This window comes from Prinia subflava, chromosome 27, assembly GCF_021018805.1.
Source record: "Prinia subflava isolate CZ2003 ecotype Zambia chromosome 27, Cam_Psub_1.2, whole genome shotgun sequence".
In the NCBI taxonomy this organism is placed as follows: Eukaryota; Metazoa; Chordata; class Aves; order Passeriformes; family Cisticolidae; genus Prinia; species Prinia subflava.
Window position 1 is genome coordinate 1,219,121 of NC_086273.1, and position 10,717 is coordinate 1,229,837.

Consider the following 10,717-nt stretch of genomic DNA (forward strand, 5'->3'; position numbering starts at 1 on the left):
ACCGGGAGAAAATCAACTTCCAAGTTTTGCCCCCAACAGGGAGGAGCAGCAATTCTTGGATAGGAGAGTGGGGTGGAATGGCATGTCACTGGTTGGATGGCACGGCCTGGCACGTCCCGGCTCGGTGGCACTCCCAGAGCCCCTTGGAGATGAGTGTCAGCTCCCACGGGGACAGCGCTGGCAGCCGTGGCTTCACCAAGTCCTGAGCGGTGCCGGTGGCCACGGTGCTGATGGAGGTGGAGGCCGTGCTGGGCACGGGGCCCCGTCAGCCCCAGATCTGTGGGGCAGGGGCTGCACCCCCTCCCCATGGTCCCCTGGCATGGGGTGACCCCTGTCCTCACCTGAGGGTCCTGCTGGAGGCACAGCCCAGGAACAGCCCTGGCAGCCCTGTGGTCATCTCTGAGATGGCAAGAACCACGCAGAGAATGGAGTGTGGAGGGAGGGGGCTGCAGAGGGGGGCAGGGCCCCATGGGGATCCCAAAACCTCCAGGCACCTTTTCAGCCTTAATCCCACTGCCTCAGGGCTGCTGAAGGGAGCAGGACCCATGGGGACCCGAACAGCCTCCCAACCCACTGCTTCAGGGTTGCCGGAGGGGCTGGAGCCTGGTTGGGAGCAGTGATGGTGCCAGCAAGGAGGGGATCTTGTGCTTGTCTTCAGCAGGGGGTCCTGGCCATTGGCTCCAGATTCCAGCTGTGGGTTTGGGGTCCTGGCTGTGGGTTTAATGTACCAGTCATGGATGTGAGGTCCTGGCTGTGGGCTCAGTGTTCCTTGCCCATTGTCACTGGGGCTCCCAGCCCTACTCTCAGTCCCCAGGTGTGCTGCCCATGTGCCACCTTCTCTTCATCCTGGACATGGAGGATCTGAGCTGCTTCTTTCATCCCAACCACCTCTGCACCATCAACAAGTCCTGCAGCCACGTGGTGATGTCCAGGATCAGGCACAGCCCCAGCCTGGCTCTGATGGCTGATTGGGGTTGTGCTCTCTTGGAGATGCAGCACTGAGACCCCTCTGCTGTCCCCATCAGGTTCTTCTTCCCCAGCTGGTGCAGACTGGGACAGTCCCACCATTTCCAGCTGCTGAATGACCGGACCAGCCCTGTCTTGTAGTACCCCACCTGTCACTGATTACCCTTTTAGCCCAGGTGAGCCCTGCCAGGCTGCTTCCTCCTTCTCCCCTTCCTCCTCTTCCTCCTCCTTCTCCACTTCCTTCTCATCCAGTGCCCACCATTGCCTGTGGGACCTGGATCCTCTTACCTGACTCACCTGCAGCTGATCATGGCCATCCCACAGTGGGCACGGGGTACCCCAGATTGCCCAGATGGGCACTGTGTCACACCCCTGGGACAGCCTGACAGCCCTCAGGACAGCTTGGAACTTGTCAGGGTAGCCTGGTACCCACAGGGACAGCCCAGGATCACTGGGGACATTTTGGCAGCTACTGCACAGCCTGGCACCCAAGGGGACACTGGGACACCCACAGGGACAGCCCTGCATTTCTGAGACGGCCTGGCAGCCCCTGCACAGCCTGACATCCCTGGGGACACCCTGCCACACACCTCTGCCTCCTGTCCCAGGCAGCTGCAAGGTGCTGGTGGTGGCTGTGGCACAGATCTCACCTTGTGGGGACGTGGGTGGCAGCGGTGTCACCCCGGGGGTGTCCCCACAGAAGCTGCAGCACTTGTGGGACATCCCCAACATCGCCGACATCAGCACCGAGCAGGCGGCGAGCCGGGGGCGGCCCCGTGGAGAACCGGCTCGGCCCCCTCCCTGTGCTGGGGTGACTTGATGGTGCTTGTATCCCCAATGGTCTGTTCTGGTTGTGCTGGATATTGAGTTCTGTGCCTTTCAGACTGGTTCTGAGAGCCAAGGGGAAGAAAGAAGCAGCGCTGAGTTTGTTTGCAGAAACAGCACTCCCTCCTACACACTGAGCTTCTTCCTGGGCTCAGTGATAATGATTTATAGAAAGTTTATAAAGGTACTGAAGTTTGTGCCAGCTATGTTTGATTGACGGTTGCTTTGTCCTACCCTATGCTGTATTTCCAGCAGCATGTTTTGGGGATTTATTAGTAACTGCACCCAGTCTCTTAGAGGAGTAGGGGATGAAGCTTTTCACCGTTTCCTTTTCCTTTTCTCTCTTGAATGTGTTACATCATTTTTTTTTGAGAATGTTCATTTACCCTGAATGTTGAAGAGACCACCTTCCTGGTATTTCATCTGGTGAGCTTCCTCTGTATGGTTTGCAGCTTCTCTAGGATGAGGGCTGAGATGTCCAGAGGGGCTGATGAGACCCCTGACCCAGAAGTAGAGCCAGGTGTGGAGAATCCTGAGTGGTGTGGAGAACGGGAGAGAATGGGCTGAACCCTGAAGGAATTTTCTGATCCCCAGCTTGAGAATTTTCTTGTGAACAAATTCAGAGCCCAGACAATGTGGGTAAATATCTGGAAGAGAACTGCCATGACGGCTCTAAGGAGAAAAAGCTCATTGTAATGAGCTGGGCCCTGGCATGTGCTTATGGCACACTGCTAGATACTGTAGGGCAGCAGATGGAGGCAGGGGGTAGGGAGATAAATCAGCAGCTACCCCAGTCACTCAGGCTGCAGCCAACAGCCCAGCTACTCAGGCTGTAGCTAAACTAGAGAGTGAGCCTAAGCCAGCAGCTAAACCAGACAGTGAGCCCAAGACACTGGCAGTCACTGCAGGAAAGAAGCACACATGCAAAATCTGACAACCAGTGAACGATGACTGAGATGAAGGACCCTCAATGACTCCTGACAAAAAATCAGAAGCCCAAACAATTGGCACAAGATCAGGAGCCACTGCTGAGTCCTTTTCCCTGAAGGACCTTCATGGCCTAAGGAAGGATTACACTCCATTACCTGATGAATCCATAATTAGTTGGTTAGTCCATCTTTGGGATGCTGCAGGCCAGGCTACAATTCTGGAGGGCACTGAAATGAGGCATTTGGGATCCCTGTCACAGGATCCCGTTATCGACCAAGGAATGATGAGGGAGGCTCACCCTTGCAGTCTCTGGGAACGGGTCCTGGCAAGTGTGGCACAAAGATATCTGTGTGCAGACCAGCTCTAGATGCAGCAAACCCAGTGGAAGACCAGAGAACAAGGGATTCAAGGCTTGAGAGAAATGGCAGGGGCAGAGATTGTCTTCTCAAATGACCTAAACACCAGGAACCCAGACTTGGTACCATGTACACCTGTGATGTGGGGAAAACTTGTACGACTTGGGCCACAAGAACACTCTTCTGCTTTAGCAATAATGAAGGGGGATGACACGGAGGAGACCGTGCTGGATATGGGGAAGAAGCTCTGAGCATCTGCAGATGCTGTGCATGGCCCAACACATGCAAGAATGGCAGCTGTGGAAACACATCTGCAGAAATTGGGAGACAAGAGAGAGGAGAACCACAAGAAACTCAGGGAGGAGATTAGAGAGGGCTTCCTCTAAATCTCTGCAGTACAGATCAGAGGTTCTGGCACCAAACGCAGAAATTCCCCAGACAGGGAGAGAAGGGGCATCCCACGAGCTGAGCTGTGCTCCCTCCTGCGTGATTGTGGGAAAGACATGAGGAGATGGGATGGAAAATCTACGGCTGCTCTGGTGTGATAGGTGTCAGAATTAAAGGACAGCAAGACTCAGGGAGGAAGTTTCACTAAAATGGAAGCAGCTCCAGTTTCCCAGGGAAAGAAGGATGACCAGACTTAGAGGGGCCCTGCCTCTAGCCAGGTAGAGACTAGAGAAAACCATGTTTTTTGGACTGTGTGGATTCATTGGCCTGGCACATCAGAACCACAAAAATATGAGGCCTTGACTGACACTGGTGCACAGTGAACATTAATCCCATCCAGACATGTAGGGACAGAATCTGTTTCTATGGCTGGGGCGACAGGGGGATCACAGGATTTCAGTTTGGTGGAAGCTGATGTGAGCCTGACTGGAAATGAGTGGAAGAAAAACCTTATTGTGACTGGCCCAGAGGCCCCATGCATTTTGGGCCTAGACTTCCTCCAAAATGGGTATTACAAAGGCCCAAAGGGTCTCAAGTGGGTGTTTGGGATAGCAGCTGTAGAGACAGAGGGTGTTAAGCAATTGAACACCTTGCCTGGACTATCAGAGAACCCATCTGCAGTAGGACTCCTGAAGGGGGAAGAGCAACGAGTGCCAAATGCCACTTCAACAGTGCATCCCTGACAGTACAGAACAACTGGAGATGCTGTGATCCCCATGCACAAGATGATCCGGGAGCTGGAGAGCCAAGGGGTGGTCAGCAAAACACACTCAGCCTTCAACAGCCCCATCTGGCCTGTGTGCAAATCTGACAGAGAATGGAGATTGACTGTGGACTGTGGTGCCTTGAATGAAGTGACTCCACCACTGAGCACTGCTGTGCCAGACATGTTGGAGCTCCAGTAGGAGCTGGAGTCCAAGGCAGCCAAGTGGTGCTATTGACATTGCCAAGGCATTTTTCTCCATTCCTCTGGCTGCAGAATGCAGGCCTCAGTTTGCCTTCCCGTGGAGGGGAGTGCAGGATACCTGGAACCCACTGCCCCAGGGGTGGAAGCACAGTCCCACCACCTGCCATGGACTGATTGAGACTGCACTGGAAAAGGGGGAGACTCCAGAACATCTGCAGTTCATCGATGACATGATTGTGTGGGGGAACACTGCAGCTGAAGTGTTTTTGAAAGGAGAGAAAATCCTTCAGATCCTCCTGAAATCTGGTTTCACTGTCAAGAAGATAAAAGTTAAGGGACCTTCTCGAGAGATCCAGTTCCTAGGAATAAAGTGGGAAGATGGATGGCGTCACATTCCCACTGATGTTGTCAACAAGATCACAGGGATGCCTCCACCAACCAACAAGAAGGAAACACAAGCTTTCCTAGGTGCCATAGGCTTTTGGAGAATGCACATTCCTGAGTACAGCCAGATTGTGAGTCCTCTCTGTCTTGTTACCCGCAAGAAGAACGATTTCCACTGGGGCCCTGAACAGCAGCAAGCCTTTACCCAGATCAAGCAAGGAGATCGCTCATGCAGTAGCCCTTGGCCCAGTCAGGACAGGACCAGAGGTGAAGAACGTGCTCTACTCTGCAGCCGGGAACCATGGCCTGTCCTGGAGCCTTTGGCAGAAGGTGCCTGGGGAGACTCGGGGTCGACCACTGGGATTACGGAGTCGGAGCTACAGAGGGTCTGAAGCCAACTACACTCCAACAGAGAAGGAAATTTTGCACCCTATGAAGGAGTCCAAGCCACCTCAGAGGTGACTGGCACTGAAACACAACTCCTCCTGCACCCTGACTACCAGTGCTGGGGTGGATGTTCAAAGCAGAGGTTCCCTCTACCCACCATGCCACCAATGCCGCATGGAGTAAGTGGATTGCTCTCATCACACAGCACGCCTGTATTGGAAAACTGAATGGCCCTGGGATTTTGGTGATAATTACACATTGTCCTGAAGATGAAAACTTCACTCTCACTGATGAAGAGGAACAAGAACAAGTGACACGTGCCGAAGAAGCTCCACCGTATAATCAGCTGCCAGCAGAAGAAACGCACTGTGCTCTTTTCACTGATGGTTTCTGTCGCATCGTAGGGATGAACCAGAAGTGCAAAGCAGCCGTATGGAGCCCCACACGACAGGTTGCACAAGACCCTGAAGGAGAAGGTGGGTCAAGCCAACTCACTGAACTCAAAGCTGTTCAATTGGCCCTGGACATTGCTGAGAGAGAGAAGTGGGCAAAGCTCTACCTCTATACCCATTCATGGATGGTAGCCAATGCTCTGTGGGGATGGCTGGAGAAGTAGAAAACGGTGTCGTGGTTGAGGGGGTGTAAATTTTCTAGGAATTTGTGGATAAACCAATCAGTGATCAGGTTTTATGCTGGCACTTGGAGTAGCCACTGGGAGGTTTGGACACGCCTCCGAGAACACAAGGGGTTAAAAGCAAGGACTCCCAGAGGGTCTGCCTCTTTTGGGTTCCAGTTTCAGCAGGGAAACATCTCCTCCTCCCCTGCCCAGTTTACTAGGCTGTGTGGGGGAGGGGAACCATGCGGCCAGGCTGAGGTAAGCAGGAGCCCCAGGGTGGGGGGGGGAAGAGAGTGAACGAGACTGGAGCTGAGCTGGCCCCATCCAGGATGGAGGGGTGGAAAACTGTGGAGGTGCTCCCCTTCCACCCCCTCCCCCAAAGGAGAGAGACTGCTGCTTCAGAGTTTCGAACATTGGCAGCAGCCAGCAGCGAAGAGCAGAGCGGAGGGAGGGGAGAGGAGAAGTTCCCCCTGTGTAAAGAGTCCGGGACCCTGCCGGGAGCCAGGGTCTGTTAACCCTTTCTTGGCAGAAGAATAGTTTTTCCCAGCCATTGATTCTCATGGCTAGTGGTTTCAGAAGAGAAAAAGAAACAGCCTGGGACCAAGATGATAAAGCACAATTGGAAAGAACCCTCGATTGGCAGGGAATTGAAGAAGAGTGGCTTCTGAGCTGGACTTTTGTTGCATAATGTTAGCCATAGACTGAACTCAAGTCTCTTTTGAACATAATCTGCATTTGAGTAGATACAGCTGCCTCTGCTTTTGCTACAGTGACTGGCACTTTAAGAGTGGAGCAGAGAAGAGAGGGGGAGGGTGAGGTGGCGCCCTCTGCGCTCAGGGGACACCTGCTATTGGAACCCTCGGCTCCAGGGGAAAGATGGGGAGAGCTCGGCATGCAAGTATCCTTAAAAGAGCCCTGTATGCAGCTTCAGCCTATGGACAGCGGTGAGAGCACTGGACATAGGAAAAAGAGAGTGTCACCCTGGCAGACTTCTCCGGGCAGTGCCATGGGTGACATGGAAACACATAAAGGGTGGACCTGTGTTTCCTGTAGGGGGCTCTGTGCTGCGAGAGAGACTCCTCTCTCCCTTGCTGAATTGAAGATTAGGTTTTTTGAGTGGTGATTGTTTGATTTAAAACCCAAGGTTTTGGTCTATGGAGGGTAATATGTAGGGGGTGGAAATTGGGGGAGGAGAAGAAATGTTCTGGGAAGGTTTCATTTCTGGTTTTGTGTGTGTTTAGAGTTTCCCTTTCTATATCTGTTCTTATGTAATGTAATAAAGTTTTGTTCTCTGTTTTCAAGTTTTAGGCCTGCTCTGCTCTGTTCTTGACCACATCCCAGAGTAACTCATTAGGAAAAACATACACTCATGGGTGCATTAACATCTGGCCAGTGCTAACCCATGACACAAACCTAAGTGGTTTCCCTCCCATCTGCTAGCCCTTCCTGGCCCCAGGGGTTGATGGTATTTGTACTCAGGTCACTCAGGTTCATCTCCCCACACCAACACCATGGGAGTGCTCACGCCTGCTCTGGGCAGTGCAAACAGGGGCTCCTGAGGCAGGGCTGCCGTGGCTGTGCCTGCAAGGATGCAGCACCTGTGTGAGCTGGGGGAGAGGCCAGGGCTGCAGAGGGGGGATGTTGTTGGCAGGTGCATGAGGATGCTCTGGGACGCTGCCCTGGGGTGTCCAGCGCAGTGGGGATGGATCAGGCCCTGCTCTGCTGCTCCTTTCCATCTACCCCAGGGACCTTGCAGAGCCCCAGCCATGCTGTTTGCCCCCAGCCTGCCCACGGCCAGCCTGGGGCTGCTGACGGGGCTTTTCTGTGCTGAGCATTGGCCTGGCCGTGTTGTGGAGAGAGCCTGGGCAAGGAGCCTGCAGCCCCCAGGCCCTGGCCTGAGGCGTCAGCGCTGCCCCAGCAGTGCCCGTGGCCTGTCCCTGCTGCAGCCCCGGCACTGCCACCCCCAGCCCTGTGCCCGGCCCCGAGAGCACTCAGGCCCTACAGCAACAGCAGGGCCAGGAGGGCAGCGGGGCAGGGCCACGGCAGCAGCACTGGCAACACCAAGTGCTGCTGCTGCTGGGCACAGCTGCTGTGCCAGCACTGATCTGCCCCAGCTCTGCACACAGACATTGCTGCTGCAGCCACACAGAAGGGAAAATAAAGTGGATTCTCCAGTGAAAACTCTGCTAGGAGATCCTTTTGCTCATTTAAAAGCCCCCAAGAGCACAGCTCATCATTGACACAGTCTAGGACCTGAGAAAATGTGCAGGACAACAACACAAGAAATGGAAGAAACGATGGCCTTTCTTTGTGAATATCACTGAAAAATAAAACAAAGAAAAAAACCCAAATAACCAAACCACCAAGGTGTATCAAAGATGAATATTATTAAAAGCGACTTGCATAAATTGACCAGCAGTTTAGTGTTTGTGAAATCGTACAGTGATCAGTGTCCACACTGCAGCCTTGAGCTCCTGGTTCCTCAGGCTGTAGATGAGGGGGTTCAGGGTTGGGGGCACCACCGAATACACAAATGACACTGACAGATCCATTGATAGCGAGGAGATGGATGGGGGCTTCAGGTAGGCAAATGTGCCAGTGCTGATAAACAGGAAGACTACAGCCAGGTGAGGGAGGCAGGTGGAAAAGGCTTTGTGCTGTCCCTGCTCAGAGGGGATCATCAGCACAACCCTGAAAATCTGCACATACGAGAAAACAATGAACACAAAACAGCCAAAAAATAGAAAAGCACTTAGCACAATGAGCCCCAGTTCTCTGAGGCAGGATTTCGAGCAGGAGAGCTTGAGGATGTGTGGGATTTCACAGAAGAACTGGCCCAGGGCATTGCCATGGCACAGGGGCAGGGAAAATGTATTGGCTGTGAGCAGCAGAGCATTGAGAAAGGCACTGGCCCAGGCAGCTGCTGCCATGTGGGCACAAGCTCTGCTGCCCAGGAGGGTCCCGTAGTGCAGGGGTTTGCAGATGGACACGTAGCGGTCGTAGCACATGATGGTCAGGAGGGAAAACTCTGCTGACATGAAAAATAAAAAGAAAAACACCTGTGCAGCACATCCTGTGTAGGAGATGTTCCTGGTGTCCCAGAGGGAATTGTGCATGGCTTTGGGCACAGTGGTGAGGATGGAGCCCAGGTCACTGAGGGCCAGGTTGAGCAGGAAGAAGAACATGGGGGTGTGCAGGAGGTGGCCGCAGGCTACGGCGCTGATGATGAGGCCGTTGGCCAGGAGGGCAGCCAGGGAGATGGCCAGGAAGAGGCAGAAGTGCAGGAGCTGCAGCTGCCGCGTGTATGCCAATGGCAGCAGGAGGAAGTTGCTGATGGAGCTGCTGTTGCACATTTCCTCACTCTGGGCATTGTGGGCTGTTGAAAGAATACATTGACAAAGTGACACCAATTTATTTGAGTCAATCCTATACTATTTTATTTGGAATCCCCTCAAAATCACTTCTCTTCTTGTGAGGGAACTTTGATAAACTTCTTTTAGTTCATGTTTCTGCAGCTTCTGAGTTCCTATCTCATCTTAAGCATTGCTCTCAGCTTCAACACGGGAAGCCCAGAGGGAAAACAGAGCTCCCTGTACCCCCGTGCACTGAGACCTGCAGGCCTCACAAAGATGCCCTTTTCCTAAATACACCTCCCTCTATTTCTGGCTGATTGCACTTAAAACACGCAAGAAAAAAAAAGTGGACTATATGAAGGTTGCAATTTCAAAATAAATTTCCCTAAAGACTTCTCTCCTTTTTTTTCTGTGTTGCTGGACAGGGAGGGATATCCAGGCTTCGTCTGGCTCTTGGCTGCCTTGAGTTGTGCTTACTGGTAGCTGTTTATAAAAGTCTTGTCCCTGCCAGTTCTCCCAGAGTGCAGCCCAGCCCTGGGGGCTCAGCTCTGCCCTGCACACCCCTCCCAGCACACGGCACTGCCCAGGGGCATCTCCCTGGCACCAGGGCCTTAAGGGCAGCTCAAACAGAGATGCTGCAAGCCAAGGTGCTGCTGCTGCTGTCTGTAGCTAGAGGAGGGTGTGGAGGCACTTTCTGAGGGAGATCTGAGGCACATCTGCTGATCCCCAGGGTGACAGTGCAGGAGTGTCAGTGACACAGACAACCCTGACAGCCCCTTTCCCTTTCCTTCATGAGAAAGCTGAGAGCAGCCCTGGCCATGCAGCACCATCTCCACAGCAGCAGGAATCTGCCCTGATGGGGGTGGCTCCTTCCACCTCCAACTTCTCCCCACAGTCCATGGGAGCTCCCAGGCAGGCTGAGAGCTGCCCCTGGCAGGTGGCAGATGCCCTGGGCTGGCCAAGAGCCCTCAGGGCTGCAGCACCTGCTCTGCACCACAGCCCTGGGCAGCCCTGACTGCAGCCCCAGCTTCAGCCCCTGCAGCCGTCCCTGGCAGCAGGAGCCGTCCTGCCCTGTCCCTCTGACGGTGCCCAGGGCAGCCCCGCTCTGGAGCACATCCTCCCCCAAAGCAGCAAGGGCAGCAGAGCCATCCTTACAGTCACCTCAGTGCTGTCCTGGCTCAGCTTGAGGACATCCCTGCAGCCACAGACTTACTGTGTCAGAAGTGGGAAACATTTCTCCAAGAAGAAGCTCAGAATTTCCAAAAGTTGTGAAGATTTCTCCATGAATAAACTCAGAATTGTCCTTCATGTTGCTTTGACCCTCTGTCTGCTTCACTGCTCTCAGGTACCTGCAGGCAGTGCCCTCAGCCCTGCTGGGCTGGGAGATGAACTGCTCCTCAGGAGAAACGTCTTTTTAAAGGTCTTCTTGGTTTCCAAAAGCTGCCTCTGTGCCAGGAGCCCAGCCCAGCTCAGCAGCACAGACACAGCACAAGGACTTTAATGAGTCTCTTGAGGTTTTGTGTTGTTTACATGAGACTCAGTCCCT

At 53.7% G+C, this 10,717-nt stretch overlaps 1 protein-coding gene across 1 annotated transcript; it reads right to left on the reverse strand.

The window, feature by feature from the left end:
* Positions 1–7,518: 7,518 nt before the first annotated feature.
* LOC134562435 (olfactory receptor 14A16-like) lies at positions 7,519–10,267 on the reverse strand. The gene has a single exon (XM_063419831.1). It carries the CDS (start codon positions 9,169–9,171, stop codon positions 8,239–8,241), a length of 933 nt encoding a protein of 310 aa, XP_063275901.1. The 5' UTR covers positions 9,172–10,267; the 3' UTR covers positions 7,519–8,238.
* Between the last annotated feature and the right edge of the window lie 450 nt (positions 10,268–10,717).

Excerpts from the sequence above, each read along its gene's own strand:
- LOC134562435 (XM_063419831.1), bottom strand. The coding sequence starts at position 9,171 with ATGTGCAACAGCAGCTCCATCAGCAACTTCCTCCTGCTGCCATTGGCA.